Source organism: Salvelinus fontinalis, chromosome 6, assembly GCF_029448725.1.
Source record: "Salvelinus fontinalis isolate EN_2023a chromosome 6, ASM2944872v1, whole genome shotgun sequence".
Classification (NCBI taxonomy): Eukaryota; Metazoa; Chordata; class Actinopteri; order Salmoniformes; family Salmonidae; genus Salvelinus; species Salvelinus fontinalis.
In genome coordinates this window covers 43572254-43592667 of record NC_074670.1, presented here as the reverse complement: position 1 = coordinate 43592667, position 20414 = coordinate 43572254, and the positions used below count along the sequence as shown (strand labels likewise).

Sequence of the window (20414 nt, the reverse complement as noted above, 5' to 3'; positions counted from 1 at the left end):
GATAGTTCCTTGATGAAAATCTGCTCCAGAGCGCTCAGGACCTCAGACTGGGGCGAGGGTTCACCTTCCAACAAGAAAACGACCATAAGCACACAGCCAAGACAACGGAGGACTAGCTTCGGGACATGTCTCTGAATGTCCTTGAGTGGCCTAGCCAGAGCCCGGACTTGAACCCGATCGAACATCTCTGAAGAGACCTGAAAATAGCTGTGCAGAAACGCTCCCCATCCATCCTGACAGAGCTTGAGAGGATCTGCAGATAAAAATAGGAAAAACTCCCCAAATACAGGTGTGCCAAGCTTGTAGCGTCATACCCAAGAAGACTCGAGGCTGTAATTGCTGCCAAAGGTGCTTCAACAAAGTACTGTGTAAAGGGTCTGAATAATTATGTAAATGTTATATTTCCGTTTTTTTAATTTTTAATTTTGCAAACATTTCTAAAAAGAACTGTTTTGCTTTGTCATTATGGGGTACTGTGTGTAGATTGATGATGTTAGGTTCTAAATAACAGGGTAAAAACTGACGGATAACATTAAAAGCTCAAACCAAGTTTATTCACGTAAAAGGTGAACAGACAAAGACATGTTTCCCCCAGCACGAGTATATATACCCCAATTTGGGTGAAGTATCCTCCTACTCTCTAAACATTACATCTTTATTGCTAGGCAAGACGTTAAGTGATGCAGGCAATAAACTGTTCCTTCTCCCTTAATGTGACCTGACCTGACCTCGGCCCTCATTCCTCACTAACCACCTCTCTCCACCCTTATCAGTGACTGCAACCATGTGATTGCTTTTCCTTTACTCAGTACATTCGAAGCTTAATTGCCTTGAGCATATACTGTACAATCCTCCTACAGATAACCATTAACTTCTGGTGTAGAAACCAGACTATGGCTCTCCTCATTTCCATAGGACACCTGATAATTAACCCTATTTCAAGTTTAGAAGTCAAAAGCCATCAATGAGGGATAAAAAATATTTAATACATTTTAGAATGAGGCTGTAACCTAACAAAATGTGGAAAAAGTCAAGGGGTTTGAATACTTTCCGAAGGCACTGTAGAGTACACCAGGGGCACAACTTTTGTTTTAGAACTGGAGAGGACATAACATACATGTATACATTTATTTTATTTTATCCAGTCTGATAAACACTCCAGACAGCCTACCCGACCACTTGGAGGCGTGCGCATGGTCCTAAAGCACACCGTTGCCTCGTTTTGTATCACATTCCAGTGATAAAACTGGGGGGACAAAAATGTATCATCCCCAGTGAAAGTTGCGCCTTTGGAGTACAAATATTTCCAAAAGGTTAAAGGATTGCGATCGGTTATATGCTTTACTATGTAGAAATGTCTTCAATAAAGCATGTACGAATAATGTAGTTGAGTTTTTAAATATTGTACTCTACTTAGACACCTGACACTTTGCCTTTTGATTACCTGTAATATTAGAATTTATTGCAAAATGGAGCACATTTTATAATCTACTCACTCCTCCCTGTTGCCCTTGTCCAGCTGAATGACAAGCCGAGAGAGTATGACCAGAGACTGACAGAGATGCGCAATGAGTACCTTCCATCAAATCCCCTCACCAGTACTTCTACACTGCAGAGCTGACTGCCAGCACGAGGGTAAGACCACCTGGCATCTCCTAACTTCATACTGTCTCTCTGGATTCTCATCATGGGCTGTTGTCTTAGGTATATTAGATGGGCTCTTATAGGAATGAGCACTTTGCATAGTCTGCACTCTCAGACGTTCCTCCTATCACTGAAAAAAAAAACATTCCTTCGTGTGTATGAGATAGCTCTTAAATCATTTCCTGTCTGTGGTTGTCTTAGCTGTAGAGCTCAAATGTTTTCTATTCACTTTTTGCCTTTGCAAAGTAATGATGTGAGTCAAACGTTCAGCTCAGCAGAATACATTAATTTAAGGATTATTTTCCCCACAGAACATTCATAACACCACAATCTACTTGAATGTGCCTCTTCATCTCTCACTCAAGGGAAATCTCTCTGTGACTCAACTCTTATTATTGCAGTAACAAATGCAATTCATTATGAATCAGTTGATTAAAATCTTCTCAAGTGAATTTCCCCCTCAAAACACCTCTGATTTTGTCTGGCATGAGGGCTTCGGCCATAACCCCAGCTGTCACTTCTGCCTTTTACCCAAAAGAGACTGGACGGCGACCTGTATGACCAAATCCGAGAGAACTTCACTCTGCTGTGCTGCACAGATATTGACACCTGCCAGTCCACGCACAGCGACTTTAGCGAGATCTGCGAGGACTCCACCAAGGTGAGGTCAGGCGTGGGACCCACTGAAGCTCTTCTCACAGTAAAACCCTCCACGGACAGTAGTCCCTCTCTTATGCCAAGAGCTGTGACATTTCTCACTTGGGCACCGCTGACGGTGGCCAGGCAGAATGTTCTGTTCTGTGGGAGTCAGTCAGACAGATTTGTTTGGTTGTTTTTCCTCCTTGAGTCCCCGGCCTTCACCAGAACGGCCGGCTTTCACTTCCAGGTTGCCCCTAAAGACAAGGTGTGGCTCGCTTTGATACCACTCTCCTTGATTACAATGTAAACACCATTATATGATAATTAATATCCACAAAGCTGTTTTGATAAAAGCCTGATTGTTGGTGAAAATGTTTATTCATTTTCATGGAGTGAATGATCCTTTGTGTGTGAAATAATCCCAGCTTCACCTCTCCTGTTCTTCCTAAAGGTGTGCATTCTGAATCAATAGAGCTCCAGGACTGACCATCCATGATATCAACATGATAGTGTTTTGAGGCTACACGGTGTTTGTTTACATTTACATTGTTTACAAACAAGCGTATATTTTGGGTTCTGATGGGTACCCAAACGGGTGGGATAGTTGAACTAAGCTCATGAGGCATTTGTAAGTTATATTCTTCAGGAATCAATGGGTATATATATCATTCATTTATAAGTCGAAATTGATGTAGCGACTAAGCTTTAAGCAGGCTCTATTAACAGACCAGAGTTCCTCTTTTATTCACCCGTGTTAGCCTTCTGCAGAGGTGGACTAAGTTATTTTATGCTATGTGAGTGGTGTGTGTGATGAAGAAAGAAACGAAGGCTGCATCATGTGTCCTAGGCCTATAGCCAAGCCTCTGCAGATGCAGGATGCTTTGTACTACTAGATCCCTTTTGTAGATCTAATGGCAGGGCTCTCTCCTCCGCTCTGCCTGGCCCATTGTGGCAGGTGGGTGCCCTGTATCTGTATCCGAATGGAATGCGTGAGTCACTGTCTACTTCCCACATCACACAAGGACAAATGCAAATGCTGCTGGCACCATGAGTCAGTTGGCACTGTTCATTCAATCCACACACCTCACCCACCTCCTCCTGCTGTTGTCTTTGTCTTAAAAAATGGATATCAAGATTTTGCTGTGGCCTGGAAAACCATGTTTCTTTACTTTACTTTACGGGACAGACGTTGGGTTTAGGAAGAATAATGCAGACAATATACTGCTAATATTAATCTAGTATGATGCTAATGCCCACCCCAGATGTCCTTGTTGACTACAACCATTTTTTTGCTGTGCCGTATAATGATGAAATCTATCATCCTTAATTGGTGAAACTGCCACATCCATTTGGGATATTACAGCAACAAAGAAGTTACAGCAAACAACAAACACTGTCGTCGTCGTTGTCGTCCCCCTTCAGACATCACTGCACGTGTGATTTTTCTTTACCACTCTGCCGGACACTCCTCTCTTCTGATTAATCAACAAAACAATAACAAAGGTGCTGGGGCGAACAGTGGTGCTGTTTCTCCAAATGCAGATTCCATCTTTAAGGTGTTGATGTATGATGTCTGAGGTGTGACAGTGTGCTAGGTGTGGCTGTAAAAGGGATGACTGAGTGTAAAATCAATCTGGTACAAAGTGCCTGTGAGAGACGTGTGGGAGGGGTGACGGGTGGTAGAAAGGTGCATGTGTGTGTGTCCAGGTTAGCCAGGAGTCCAGGCTGGCGAGCACCGCCATGACCCAGGCAGACGAGTAGCTAGAGAGGGACAGGAGGCTGAGCGAGGCACATATGTCCAACGAAGACATCTCCGAGAGCGAGTCTGAGTTTACAGACTTTGACGAATATGATAAATATGGGGACGCTTTCATCGATTCAACTTTGTGCTCGATGCCGTGCGGATACCCCTTGGCTTGCAGGGTTCTCTACAGCTATCAGGTGAGAATATCATAACTTACTGTTTTGGAAATGAAAGCGTGCAAAGTCAATATTACAGGAATGGGATTTTAGTCTCAGGTTTTATAGTGCGCAACTGGCCCCGCCCATCTTCTTTTAGGCCTGCTAAGAGATGAGCCTATCAATCACAGAGGGGGAGGAGCTTCATGTGATAGAGGATGGAGACATGGAGGACTGGCTGAAGGTAAAGGACAGGTTTCTCTCTGGCTGCGCCACAGATGGCAGCCTATTCTCTATATATTGTGCACTATTTTTGACCAGAGGCCTATGGGCTAATAGGGTGCCATAGAGGAAATAGGTTGCCATTTAGGACGCATCTTATGCCTCAATGAACAGTGCTATTTCCTGTAGCAGTCAGTTGGTCCCATACATTGACTACAGTACATTTACCCTCTACCAAACTGCTGCAGTCTCCCCACATATTGTTTATACTCAGCACAGAGTAAACACACTACTGCTCTTCCTGTGTGAGAAAGAGGTACTATGTCGCAACCTCATCCTTACTGACCCATAACAGTTTTGAAAAATATTGAGATGCCATAATTGAATTAAAAGACTATTATACTAGCTTACTTTACACATCTATGAAGTCAAACTCTACCTGACTACACTATCCATAAAGCCATGTTTTGTTCACCTAATGTCAAAATAAAGCCCTAATTTTGAGCATCACTGCATGTGTGCTCTTTTTGCAGGCCCATAATGCAGCAGGCCAGGTTGGCTATGTCCCTGAGAGTTACCAGCAGTTCCTGTTGTCCCTAGCAGAAGGCTCCTCTGCCTACCTTAAGCTGGGCATCCCTGGTCCCCAGCAGGACTGGTCCTTGTACAGCTCCGGCTCTTCATCAGAACACTCCAAGAAGGAGCAGGGACGCTTCCCTCACTCTGGGGGTTAGTAGAAGCTCTCCTCTCTTAAGAATCATCACTAAACAATAACCAGAAAGCCAGTTCCTCTCTCCCACCTCTGAATGTTTGTGAGAGGATTCACCAAATTCCAGGTTCAATGTGTAATTGATATTACTGTGTCTCCATCTTGTTTATCATTACTCATGTAAACAACGTTTTCCCATGTATTATTGTCTCTCATTTCCGAGTGTGGGTGTGCTCTGTGATGCAAGTTTGGCGTGGGCACTGAATGAGTACCAGGGCCAGGGTGCAGAGGAGCTGGCCTTCCTAGAAGTGGCGGTCATCAGACTGCTGCGTTACCACCAGGGAGAGGTGGAGGACAGCTTCCGGGAGGAAGAGCTGGATGGACGTGTAGGGGTCTTCCCTTCTCTGGTGGTGGAGCTGTTGGGAGACATGAGGGAGAGGTGAGAGATCTGGTTAACACTCTGAAAGAGACATTGTCGTCAAATGTACCTTCAATAAAAGCATACAAGGGTTGATGAGAAAGAAAGCTCTGAACAGTACGGATGTGGTCTAATTGTGCGGTGTGCCACCTTGTGGCATATTGTTGTAGTACTGTACAACACATTCCATAAGACTAGTCAGGTGATAGAAGATTCATCTCTGCAGAGAGAATTGGAGGATGTGGAAAGAAATCTCTGCATTCTCTACTCAAGGGGATTATCGGATGTTGTTTTTAGGATCTGAAGTCCCATTGTTTCGACATTCCATTCTGCATCATTCACACCCCTACTCTTCCTCCGTTCTCTCCACCCATTCCTATCTCTGGAACACTCTGCGGTCTCTTCTGCTCCTCACCTGGCCCTGGGTCCTGGTCTGTAAACAGTACACCTCCTAGAGATCTGGAGGACAGGTTGCAAGCTGCTGTCCCACTGGAAATACAGATGCTGTCAGACAGCAAGGCAGGTGGGGATTCACACTCTCAGTCATTATACCTCATAGACTTCAAAGACTTCATAGACTTCGTTATCAAGGAACAATACCGTGCAAGTGCTTGAATATCAAGCCGATTATTAAAAAGTGGAAGGTGTAACGCACCACAAAGACCCTGCCTAGACCAGGCAATTCCTCCAAACTGGATGACCAAGCAAGTAGGAGACTGATCAGAGAGGCTAACAAGAGTCCAAGGGCACCCTTGAAAGAGCTGCGTGTGTGCATGTGACGACAATATCCCAAGCATGTATGTTAGGGTGGCGAGAAGGAAGCCATTACATCAAGAAAGCCCACGTTGAATCCCGTTTGAAGTAAGCAAAAAAAGACTTGGGAGATTATGTAGCCATGTGGCAAAAACGTTTGTGGTCTGACAAAACAAAAATGCAAAGCATTACAAACCCAGCATGGCACATCACCCAAAGAACACCATACCTAGAAGGGTAAGGGGATAGAAGGGGTAATTAATTGAGCAATGTACAGAAAAGTCCTTGAGGAAAACCCGCTGCCCTCTGCAAGAAAGCTGAAACTGGGACGGAAGTTCACCTTTCAGCATGACAACGACCCGAAGCATACAGCCAAAGCTACGGTGGAGTGGCTAAGGAATAAAAAGGTAAATGTCCTTGAGTGGCCAATCAGAGCCCCGACCTAATAGAACATTTGTGGCATGACTTGAAGATTGCTGTCCATCAACGCTCCTCAAGGAACTTGACATAGCATGAACAGTTTTGTAAAGAAGAATGACCAAATATTGCCAAATCTACAGTAGGTGTGCAAAGTTGATAGAGACCTAGTTCAACAGACGCTCAGCTGTAATTGGTGCCAAAGGTGCTTCCACCAAGTATTCACTCAGGGGGGGTGGAGACTTATCCAATTATGATATTTCTGTTTTGTATTTTTTATATTTTTTCACAATAACAAAAAAATCCCCAAAAGTGTGTAGTATGGTGTGGGTAGATGAGTGGGGGAAAATCCTTATGTTAATGCCTGAAACTCTGAGGCACTGACACAATAAAATGTGAAAAAGATTCAACGGGTGTAGACTTATAGGCACTGTATGTATTTGCTTATGATCAAATACGGAATTATTTCTGATCCTGTAGAAATGTGCAGTATTGTGGTTAAAGTGAACTTGTGCCTAATCTTTTTACCTTATACTGTAACGGCGGGTGAGTGAAATGAGTGAGGAGTCAAATGCAGAGAGCGAAATGAACGGGAAAACGCTTTAATGTCCTTCAAAAACGTAACAGGTCCAAACATGGGTGAATGCCCAAAACACTGACGCTAAACAAACCCCAAACCTCGTTACAAACACTGGACAGCGAAAAAACCCAAACAAGACACGATACATCACCAAACGTAACAACCAATAAGCCCGCACAAACACTAGCGGGCAAAACTAACCTAAATAACACCCATCCCAAAACCCCAACAAGGAACAGGTGAAAACAATTAGACAGAAATAAACGAAAAGGAAAAAGGGATCGGTGGCAGCTAGTAGACCGGCGACGACTGTAACGGTGGTCTTGTGGTGAATGAGCGGACCAAGGCGCAGCGGGTGATGAAGATATAATGAATATTTATTAACAGAACGACGAAACACGAAAACTCTTAAACAAACTACAAAACAAATAAACGACGTAGACTGACCTAAAACATGAGAACTTACAAATACACGAAGAACGCACAAACAGGTATATACAACAAACAAACGCTACAGTCCCGTGTGGTACGAACATACATACAGACACGGAAGACGATCACCCACAAACAAACAGTGTGAACAGCCTACCTTAATATGGTTCTCAATCAGAGGAAACGTCAAACACCTGCCTCTAATTGAGAACCACAACACATTAAACCCAACATAGAAACACAATACATAGAATGACCAGCCCAACTCACGCCCTGACCAACTAAACACATACAAAAACAAGAGAAAACAGGTCAGGAACGTGACAACGACGACCGCCGAGCGCCACCCGAACAGGAAGGGGAGCCACCTTCGGCGGTATTCGTGACATATACTGTATTAATTATACAGTAGTAAACAATATTCTACATGTCATGTTCTATTTCCATGATAAACAGAATCAAACACGGACACTGGAATTTATTAAACAATCTTCCTGGTGTGTTTACGCTTATTAATATCTTACCAATGTATTACAGGATGAGTATCAAAAAGTAATGTTCTCATCAGAGTTACATTTCTAAATTGTGTTAAAAGCAAGTCAACTGCAAAATTAGTAATATGAACCACAAGATAAAATTCATAGCTTTAATATATACTTTGATTCCTTAATAATTGTTTGTTGTACAGCTGCATTTTCACATTTGAGACATACTCAAATCATCAGGTCGTTGATGAATAATATATAGTATCAGTCAAACATTTGGACACACCTACTCATTCCAGTGTTTATTTTTATTACTATTTTCTGAATTGTAGAATAATAGTGAAGACATCAAAACTATGAAATAACACATATGGAATCATGTAGTAACCAAAAAAAGTGTTCAACAAATCAAAATCTATTTTATATTTGAGATTCTTCATTGTAGCCACCCTTTGCCTTGATGATAGCTTTGCACACTCTTGGCATTCTCTCAACCAGCTTCATGAGGCAGTCACCTGGAATGCATTTCAATTAACAGGTGTGCCTTGTTAAAAGTTAATTTGTGGAATTAGTTTACTTTTTAATGTGTTTGAGCCAATCAGTTGTGTTGTGACATGGTAGGGGTGGTATACAGAAGATAGTCCTATTTGGTAAAAGAACAAGTCCATATCATGGCAAGAACAGCTCAAATAAGCAGAGAGAAATGACAGTTCATCATTACTTTAGGACATGAAGGTCAGTCAATCCAGAAAATGTCAAGAACTTTAAAAGTTTCTTCAAGTGCAGTCACAAAAACCATCAAGCGCTATGATTAAACTGGCTCTCATGAGGACCACCACAGGAAAGGAAGACCCAGAGTTACCTCTATTGCAAAGGATACATTCATTAGAGTTAACTGCAACTCAGATTGCAGCCCAAATAAATGCTTCCAGAGTTCAAGTAACAGACACATCTCAATATCAACTGTTCAGAGGAGACTGCGTAAAGCAGGCCTTCGTGGTCAAAGTGCTATAAAGAAACCACTACTAAAGGACACCAATACGCAGAGGAGACTTGCTTGGGCCAAGGAAAATGAGCAATGGACATTAGACTGGTGCAAATCTGTCCTTTGGTCTGATGAATTTGAGATTTTTGGTTCCAACCGCCGTGTCTTTGTGAGACGCAGAGTAGGTGAACTCCGCATGTGCGGTTCCCACCGTGAAGAATGTGAAGTGCGAAGAGGTGTGAAGTGCTTTGCTGGTGACACTGTCAGTGATATATTTAGAATTCATGGTATACTTAACCTGCATGGCGACCACAGCATTCTGCAGCGATACGCCATCCCAACTTGTTTGCGCTTAGTGGGACTATCATTTGTTTTTCAACAGGACAATCACCCAACACACCTCCAGGCTGTGTAAGGGCTATTTGACCAAGAATGAGAGTGATGGAGTGCTGCATCAGAAAACCTAGCCATCACAATCACCTGCCCTCAACCCAATTGAGGTGGTTTGGGATGTGATGTACCGCAGTGTGAAGGAAAAGCAGCCAACAAGTGCTCAGCATATGTGGGAACTCCTTCAAGACTGTTGGAAAAGCATTCCAGGTAAAGCTGGTTGAGAGAATGCCAAGAGTGGTAGCTACTATTTGCTGGTGAAACATTTATGATTGTGGCATACAGTAGGTATATAGTAAGCTTTTAATTTCTTGATCATCTCACACCTCTGATGTATATTAAAGTAAACCGTATATCTGATGCATTTAAGCGCTGTTATGTTAGCTGTTCTTTATTGCGTATTATACTTTTAAAATGCTTATACTATCTCTACAAGGCTACACAAACAATCCCATTCAAATCTGATCAACCTGTGATCAACATTCAGAAGTGGATCACAGTCATTTAACCTGGCATTTGCTTCCTTGACAAAACCATACATTTTTTCAAAACAAGTATTCAATTAAGGATTTAGTCACATCAAAACCTTACACTTTCTAAGTGCAATGCATCTATAGTAAATTGATACAGATGTCATCAGTTTCAACAAATATTCAATTACATCCCTGTTGACATTAAGGAAGCAAATCTAGATTAAATAAACTGGTATTCAAGAGTGCACATTATTTCCAGAAAGTCAAGTAAAGCTCAGGAATATTGTCATCGCATGGCTAAAACCGTATTCTCTGCATAACAATAAAGACATATGTTGTGCAAAAAAAATTACACAGCCTTGATGCCTTCTTGACATAAAATATGTTTCACATCAAGCCTGCGTTTACACAGGCAGCCCAATTCTGATCTTTTGCCGCTAATTTGCCTTTTGACCAATCAGATCTTTTTAACATAATTGGGCAAAAGATCCGAATTTGGCTGCCTGTGTAAACAGCCTAAAAATCACATTGGCATTTTGTTAAAATTATGAAGTGTAGTGAGAAGAAATGGGAGTCGATGAGAGAGAAGAGGTGAGATGTGTGCTGTGTGTATACAATAGAGGGAAACACTGTTCACCGCAACAGATCTGGGAGATATTCATTAGTGTACACCGTAGCAAAATGCTTTGCAACGGAAAACAAAAACAAACCTTTCTCATTGGACAAAATCAGGTAGGTCCCTCCCTGTTTCGACTCTTTTGCTTCTACTTCGTTCCTTGTAAATACACCCCTGAAAATATATGTTTTTGTTCAGGACTACACATTCTAACTATTAGCATCTGAGTGTTTTCTTTGCCAAAGAGTATGTAGTCCAGTGAGAATAGTGAGGTCACCCTGACAGTAAACAAATTACTTCCAAACAAATGAATACTGTGAATCACAATAAATAAACTAGCATCCTAATGATGTGTATTTATCAACTACAGTGCTGGCCTATAATTTCTATGTGATTTCTAAAATAGGATCAGAATAATACTTTGGATTGTACGCTGCTCCTGTATGCTTCCAAGTAAACAAATAAACAACAATAATAATAATATGTTCCAGTACCTTAACATTTTATTCTAAAAGTCATTAGCTAATAGCACTATTCAGACTGAAATATGAGTATTTGTTATAGTTGGTTAAGGACTATTTATTTCAGATGTCTAGATAAAAATGTACATTTATGAATATAACTACTGTTCCCTGAAGGAGGGAATGGGTGTTAAACATATAAAATTACATTTTATTTGTCACATGCACTGAATACAACGTTACCGTGATACTTACTTACAAGTCCTTAACCAACAATGCAGTTTAAGAAAATAGAGTTAAGAAAATATTTACTAAATAAACTAAAGTAAAAAATAAAAAACATACTATGGAGAGTCAACGACCAATCACACCTGAAGCAAACTAAAAACACCCAACGGGCCAATGAATACAGAGTCCACCCTTCGGGAGCCCCGCCTTCCTGGCTATAACACCGGGGCTTGCATTAATTTCCTCAAATCAGTACCACTACAGCGAGCCCAAACCCCCTGACGGCACAGGGCCAAAATATGTTATACCTCGTTCCTTCCTTTAAGGAACATTAGTTATATTCATAACTGTACATTCCCTTTCAGTCTGTCACTCGGCATAACATACTATGGTGACATACAATCATGCCAAAAGCTGGCTCAGGTGGTACCAAACTAGGAGGGCCACGGCAGCCCAAGCACACAGGTTCCACAGGCTCCAGAAAGGGGTTATAGAAGCCATCTTTTTCCCTAACCCTTATCCGAGAGGCATGACCTGTCAGAGCCTCATGAGGCCTGAACTGTCAGAGCCCCATATATATAGATAACCAGAACCTGCAGCAACTTGGTTATGCGCACTGACACGCTGCCACTGCATAGACCCCATGGTTCCCAGAACAATACTTATTTACCTTACGAGCCTGAAATGTCATAACTTGTAGAAGGCACTGCAAGTCCAAAACAACAGAACACCTGTCGTGACTTGGTAAAGCGCACACGCGCACTGCATAGCATTGACCAGAGCCCAAGGCTCAAATCCACAGGGAATTGTGGCAACCCTAAAAAAATTGATGTTTTATTGTCACGTACTGTACACCGGATAGGTGCAGTGAAATGTGTTGTTTTACAGGGTCGGGTATTCGACCCAGCTACCTTTTGGTTACTGGCCCAACGCTCTAACCACTACTGGCCCAATTCTACCTGCCGCTACCTGATAAATGCATACTGCGCACTGCCACCCATCAAGGCAGCCCAAGGCTCAAACCCACAGGAAAACTATGGTAACCCGGACAAAATGCTGCCTAACATCGACCACAGCGGCCCAAGTCCATAGACCCTACCGGTTCCAAAAAGGCTCCCACAGAGACCCAAGGAGTCTGGAATGCCAGAACTCACACAAGGAACTGCAAGTCCAAAACAACAGGGCATCTGCTGTGACTTGAAAATGAGCATTTGTGTGCCGCCTCATCAACGAACCACGGCAGTCCAAGGCTCAAACCCACAAAAACTGTAGCAACCCGGATAAATGCACAATCTGCGCTCTGTCTAACTCCCGGACCCAGCCATAAGAACACTATGAAATCACACTGGGAGCAGTTACGTCCAAGAGATAAAACCTCACAAAGGCCTGTGGGGAACCCAATCTTGCTGCAGCAAATATCACCAATCATAATTCCCCTGAACAATGCCCAAGACACTGCCACACCCATAGCGGAGTGAGGACGCACACCTCTAGGCAACCCTTGTCTTTTGCTGTACATGCCAATTAGATAGCCTCCACAATCCAATGAGAAAGACGATGCTTAGAAAGCAACTTACCCCAAGCTGGACTAGCGAAACAGACAAAAAACTGGTCACAAACATGAATATCCTTGATCCTATCCATATACTGTATGTGCGTAAAGCACGCACCAGACACAGGCCATGCAACTTCCTTTGTTCACTGGAAGCAAACGGAGGAGGTGAGACAGGGAACAGCTGAAAAGCTAGAGACCTGTAGGAATTAGGGTTAACCGTTAGGAGCAAAAGATGCATTAGGATGTAACACCACCTTGCAGGCGCAAATTCCAAACAGGAAGGGTGTACTGATAGCGTGTGGAGATTGCCCCAACGCACTTTGCCGCAAAGGCCATGAGCAGGACAGTCTTGTAGGAAAGGACCTTCAGGTCCACAGACTCCAATGGTTCAAAAGGAGGCTCACACAATGTGTCCAGGACCAAATCCAGGTCCCAGGTCGGTGCCATATACTTAGACACTGGTCTGAGCCAATGCACGCCTTTCAGGAACCGCATCACCAGAGGATGAGACCCAGGGGTAGAGCCATCAATCCCTACATGACACCACTAAAATGGCTGGCATTAAACTTATGGTATAGAAAAATAAATGCCCTGCACATAAAGCTCTTGCAAGAACATCAAAATATCCACCAAAGAGCTCTGAAAAGGAGAAAATATTTTAATCTTACACCAACTCTCAAACGCGCACAACTTATATGTTAGAGGAAGCTCGTGCCGACTGTATAGTCATAATCAAGTTCGAGGGTATAAACCCCTAGCCTTCAATTTCAGCCTTTCAGGGGCCAAACCCATATATTCCATATCTACAGTTATGTATGCCAAACACTTCCGTGCGCCTGGGACAACAGATCCCGACAACACGGTACTCTCCACAGGTCCCTGCCTAACAGGTGGATGATGGGAACCAGGGTTGTCTGGCCCCCAGAATCAACAACAGACCCTCCTGACAAACCCTTTCAAGGTGGCCTGAATGAGGTCCACCGGAGGAAAAGCATAAAGCCAAACCTGAGGCCACTGATGTGCCAAAGAATTTGTTCCCCAGATCCTTTATTGAGAAGAACAAGCAACAATGCGTGTTTTCTCACAATGTGTAAAGATCTACGTCGGCCTTGCCGAACCGATCCCATATCTGGGCAACCACCGAGGGGTGAAGTTTCCACTCCATTAAGAGAGGACCCACCCTGGAAAGTAGATCCACACACACGTTGAGAGATCTGGAAGGTATGTCACACTGAGCAACAGGAAATGTGCATTGCTCCCTATGAGCAGATAACAGGCCAGGTTCAAGAGAGAGACTGTTGTCAGAACTTACCAACACATGCTGTCCCTCCAATATCAGAAGAAAGTGCCTCAGTGCCAGAAAAACAGCCAGTAGCTCCAGGTTATTGATATACAGTGCCCTTAGCGCTGTCGACCAAATCCCACTTTCTGAGTAGCCCACACACAGTGCAGTGCTTGCCATCCCAGTGAGGATGCGTCTGTCGTGATCACCCTGCAGGACACTACCCAGCCAATGGGAACCCCCTGCAAGAACAGTCGCAGGGTTCTCCAAGGAGTTAACACCCTCAGGCATGATGGGGATATCTTGAGCAACTGATGGCTATGGTGAGATGCATCCAGACGCGTAGCTACGTGAACCAATCGCGGTGAAGCATTGACTCTAGTAGCCGCCGAAGCGTGAGTATTTTGAACTTGCACACCTGAAGGTGCTTGTCCAAACCACACAAGACCAGAATTGGATGCAGCGTTCCATTGCTCTTAGGAACTTGGGAATACCGGCTATACCAACCGCTCTGTACTCCTAACACGGGAACCACCCGAATAGACCACTTCCAAAGAAGTGAGGAAATGTCCTCTCTCAAAACAGGCGCTAGGACACACCCGCGATGACGCCTCACATGTCCGCCACTGGGCGGAGCACACGGCCAACCTCCCATACATTGTCATCTGCAGGGACGGGCACCACCTTGAGGACTGCGATAATGTGGTTATTTTGTCATGTCCTCCCACAGCTACCACTCCCGACAACCTTGTGTCTGACTCAGGGAAGAGACTGATTTATGCTCACATATGGGTGATACCATACTTTTGATACCCTTGGACACCATAGATCCTTGGGTAGAAGCATTGCACACATTAAGGCAAGTTTCTCTGGATAAGAGTGTTCACCAAATTACCAAAATGCAAATAAACAATGTCACCATTGACAGACAAAAAAAAGTGCTCGTTTGTCATTCTCAGTGGTGCATGACGTCGAGGCCCTGCATATGAAAAAGATCGGGGTCCAGATATCATAACCGAGTCTCCTAGTCATAGAGTTGGACGGGCGTTCATATGCTTTTTCCCAGCAGGAAAGCACTTCTACTTCCTGCTTTTGCTTCTTCTAGGAACAGTACTGCATGGACTCCATAGCTGAGCCAAACACTCCTTCGGCGAAATTGGCTTGCCCAAAACTCATTCCCCCCGCTCCGGTAGGTTATTTATGACAAACTAGCATGCAAGCCGTGCTCTATTCGGGAGCGAAGGACAAGGATTAGCATCTCTGTTAGCCTCCGAGGCCAGGTGGCTAACTAGCGTTCCATACTAGAATGCAAGCGAAACGTGCCCCCTCTAAAACAGTTCCACATTTCATGCAACTTGGCTGAATGTGAGTTATTTCAAGTCAAAAAACGTAAAGAGAGTCAAGTGACACTTTATCGCAGTCATTACAGGTGGTAAAACTTTCCCCAACATGAGCTATCTCCGTTGCGAAGGAGAGCCATACAGCCGGCCGCTGCTCTGCAGCCCAATGTGACATCCGTGGTAGAAACATGAAGCTGCCTGAGCTAGCTCATCCACCTCCTTCTCCGAAAACCCCCCAGAACCAGTCAGAGACACCTCATCCTTTCCAGAATGCGGTTGCCCTTCAGGGAAGAAGAGAACACAGCCAACTAGCCCATAGCTTGGCTGGGTTGCCCATCGGGGAATTGAACACCAGTCCCCTGCATGACGGAGGGGAACAATTCCAACCACAAAACAGCCCTGAGGCCGCCGTAATTGTTTTTTGTTTTTTTAAAGAAAGGTACTTCTACAGTAACCCCAATCTTCCTAAGAAGTCAACATACAATAGAGTCTAAATTCAGCTGGTGACACTGGTCACACGAACTAGTCCGTGCCAAGGCAGCCTGAGTGTATGTTTCCACCCCAGGCAAACAGGACAGCACTTGTGAGTATCTTTCAATTTCATTGTGAAATCATATGCCCTAGGCCATGGTCGGAGGTTCAAATCCAGCTGGTTAGCCTTTTTGACCATCTTACTCAAGCAAGGAAGCACAATCACCACAGAGGTAGTCGGCTTTTTGCAAACACAAACCCTACTCAAGGAATGAAGCATTAGCTACACAAGCAGAGCAGAAAGTAATTCGCTTTTAGCTAACACAAAAACCGATACCAAGACCCAAAACTCGCATCATCTTGGGGGACGAGTACAGAGCCGAATCCAGTCATCTTTGTGTGCTTGTAAATCGAGTGACAAGTTCTCCTTCAGGCGAGCTGAAGAGCGGAGAATTGAGGAAATGAATGCGAGCCCCGGGGTTATGGCTAGGAAAATCGGGGCTTCTGATGGCGGACTTTGCATTCATTGGCCCGTCGGGCGTGTTTTTAGTTTTCTTCAGGTGACTCCTCATAGTATGTCATACCGAGTGACCAACTGAAAAGGGAACCTTGAGTTACTCAAAGGCAGTTTATGGCTCTAATTCCATAGTATAGTATATACAGTTTAAGTCGGAAGTTTACATACACTTAGGTTGGAGTCATTAAAACTTGTTTTTCAACCACTCCACAAATTTCTTTGGTTTTGGCAAATCTACTTTGTGCATGACAGAACAAATTTTTCCCAATTTTTTTTTACAGACAGATTATTTCACTTATAATTAACTGTATCACAATTCCAGTGGGTCAGAAGTTTACATACACTAAGTTGACTGTGCCTTTAAACAGCTTGGAAAATTCCAGAAAATGATGTCATGGCTTTAGAAGCTTCTGATAGGCTAATTGACATCATTTGAGTCAATTGGAGGTGTACCTGTGGATGTATTTCAGGGCCTACCTTCAAACTCAGTGCCTCTTTGCTTGATGGGAAAATCATGGGAAAATCAAAAGAAATCAGCCAAGACCTCAGAAAATAATTTTGACCTCTAAAAGCCTGGTTCATCCTAGGGAGCAATTTCCAAACACCTGAAGATACCACATTCATCTGTACAAACAATAGTACGCAAGTATAAATACCATGGGACCAATCATACCGCTCAGGAAGGAGATGCATTCTGTCTCCTAGAGATGAACGTACTTTGGTGCGAGAAGTGCAAATCAATCCCAAAACAACAGCAAAGGACCTTGTGAAGATGCTGGAGGAAACATGTAGAAAAGTATCTATATCCACAGTAAAACGAGTCCTATGTCGACATAACCTGAAAGGCCACTCAGCAAGGAAGAAGCCACTGCTCCAAAACTGCCATAGAAAATCCAGGCTACGGTTTGCAACTGCACATGGGGACAAAGATTGTACTTTTTGGAGAAATGTCCTCTGGTCTGATGAAACACAAATAGAACTGTTTGGCCATAATGACCATTGTTATGTTTGGAGGAAAAAGGGGTAGGCTTGCAAGCCGAAGAACACCATCCCAACCGTGAAACACGGGGGTGGCAGCATCACGTTGTGGGGTGCTTTGCTGCAAGAGGGACTGGTGAAGCAACATCTCAAGACATCAGTCGGGAAGTTAAAGCTTGGTCACAAATGGGTCTTCCAAATGGACAATGACCACAAGCATACTTCCAAAGTTGTGGCAAAATGGATTAAGGATAACAAAGTCGAGGTATTGGACTGGCCATCACAAAGCCCTGACCTCAATCCCATAGAACATTTGTGGGCAGAACTGAAAAAGCGTGTGTGAGCAAGGAGGCCTACAAACCTGACTCAGTTACACCAGCTCTGTCAGGAGGAATGGGCCAAAATTCACCCAACGTATTGTGGGAAGCTTGTGGAAGGCTACCCAAAACTTTTGACCCAAGTTAAACAATTTAAAGGCAATGCTACCAAATACTAATTGAGTGTATGTAAACTTCTGACCCACTGGGAATGTGATGAAAGAAATAAAAGCTGAAATAAATCATTCTCTCTACTATTATTCTGACATTTCACATTCTTAAAATAAAGTGTTGATCCTAACTGACCTAAGACAGGGAATTTTTACTAGGATTAAAGTGTCAGGGAATTGTGAAAAACTGAGTTTAAATGTATTTGGCTAAGGTGTATGTAAACTTCTGACTTCAACTCTATAGAACAGTGGAGGCTGCTGAGGGGATGGAATGTTGGCCCATGGAAATCACATGTTTGATACCATTCCATTTATTCCGTTCCATCCATTACTATGAGCCGTCCTCCCCTCAGCAGCCCCCACTGATATAGAAGAGTTAGAGATCGGACTGACAATAAATTAGAATACACAGATATTACCCGTTATTTGCTGTTGGTCGATTTACACTGTGGTGTAGTTGATTGTTGGGGTTAAAGTTGATTGTTGTAAAATGCAGTCTGTGAGCAGTGTTTTCAAAAAGTGCACTTGTAGATGGAGGCCTGGGCTTGCACTGTCTGTTGATAATTGAAGTAGTACTGTAGCTGTGCTGTTAGCCACATTATGCAAGCGTTTAAGATCAATACATCTGGATATAAGGTGCCAGTGCTTAGCTAACCACAACTTGTCTATATCAATGAATAAATCACAGCCTTGCTGGTACGACCCCACCGTTTTAAAGCCATGTCAAGGTCTAGTTGGTTCCAGACAGCCAGTCTCAGTCTGGTATAGTTCAGTTTTGACATGGCCTGGTTGGTTTACCTCCGTAGTATTGCAATATATCCTGTTTGTCACAGTTGGGTGTGGCCAGTCTTTCCCCCTCCCCCATCCCAGCGTGTCCTCTCTCTTTCTCTCTCTCTCTCTCTTTCACCACTTGTGCTGACTGTGCACTGATCTCCTCTTCTCCTCCAGAGACACGCCCTCCTCCTGGCTGACCCGACAGTCCTTTATGTCCTCCATCTCCACCTCATCATCCTTCCCTTTCTCTGGGGGGCTCTGAGCCACAGCAGGGTCCTCCTCTTCCTCCTCCTTCCTTACCTCAGCCGTACGCACCACAGAGAACTCCATCTGACTGTCCGGGCTGGCTTTGACTATGGTAACACTCCCCACCTCCAGCTTGTCCTCTAAAGGGCCTCCGCTGGTTGGGGAGATCTTGACGGAGGTTGAGGTGGGGGAGACTTTCATGGGGTCCACAGTGGGGCAGACTTTCACAGGAACAGCAGTGGGAGAAACTTTGTCGGCCCTGACAGTAGCAAGGCTCTCAACCTTGTCCTCTGGCCCTTTCGTGGTGGGTGAGGTTTCGTCCACCTTGACAAAAGTAGTAGTATTCTTTAGAATGCTACGGGGTAGAGTGGTGGGGGACACCATTAAGGGGGTAGAGGCAGGAGAGAGATTTAAGGGAGTAGGGGCAGGGGAGACATTTAACGGGCTAGAGGAAGGAAACACTTTTCTGGATGACAGGCCAGGGGAGACTTGTATGGGGGAAGGGGTAGGAGAAACATTTAAGGGAGTAGGGGAGGGGAACACTTTTCTGGAGGACAGGTCAGGGGAGACATTCAAGAGGTTAGAGGTTGGAGAGGCTTGTACAGGGGTAGGGGTAAGAGAGACATTTAAGGCGCTAACACTAGGGTTATTATAGGAGCCTTGGGTAAGGGGTAATATCTCAGGGGTCATGGGGGTGACTTGTACTGGGGTGGTGGGGGAATCTTGCATCGGGGGTGTTAGAGGGGAGACGCCTCCTGGACTCGCGTTGGGAGTGACTGGTACGGGACTCTCAGTGGGGGACACTACAAAAGTGACCCTAGTGGGGTACATTTTAACAGGAGCCATATCAGTGTCGTCAGGTGCACCAGAGTCCAGGCTGGGCTGGGACGACAGGATCTTAACAGGGCTGGAGGTCTGCACTGGAGCAGTCTTCACTGGAGCAGTGAAGAGGGGTTCCTCTTCTACCATGGGCTGGCTCAGTGGCACTTTGGCCCCCACTGGATCACTACCTCTGCGTGGTGAGAACAGAACCAGACTCTTCTTCCGCTTGGCCGCGATGGGAACCACACCATTGGTGCTGTCCGTTTTGACGTCTTTGAACATGCTCCGCAGGTTGTACCCCTCCTTCCTCTGGGGGTCCTCCTCATCCCCCTTCTCACTATCCAGGGCCTCCGATTGGTCTAACTGGTCACCAGACCCCTGATCCTTTTTGTCCATGTGGGTGACTCGGAACCTGCAGGTATACGGACCTCAATTAGTTAAGTACATCACTACGATGAGGACATTACATAGCATAACTGTACACATGTAAAGTACTTAAACACAAACACAAAGGCCTCTGAATCCTCATAATCCTAAATCCTGAACCCCCTAGAGTCGAATGAGCACAATAAAAACCAAAACATCCAAATCTGT

At 44.3% G+C, this 20414-nt stretch overlaps 1 protein-coding gene across 5 annotated transcripts in view; it reads right to left on the bottom strand.

Moving 5' to 3' along the window:
• Positions 1 to 20414, bottom strand: part of LOC129857863 (nascent polypeptide-associated complex subunit alpha, muscle-specific form-like) — a 127794-nt gene that overhangs the window by 97528 nt on the left and 9852 nt on the right. For 2 of the 5 annotated variants that reach the window (XM_055926515.1, XM_055926517.1), the window contains one exon: positions 8343 to 20232. In XM_055926515.1, the coding sequence (XP_055782490.1) occupies positions 18882 to 20232 (1351 nt within the window). In that variant the 3' untranslated portion in view covers positions 8343 to 18881. Of the gene's footprint in view, positions 1 to 594; positions 5527 to 8342; positions 20233 to 20414 lie in introns of those variants that run through there. The other 3 variants (XR_008759957.1, XR_008759958.1, XR_008759956.1) reach the window with 3 other exon arrangements.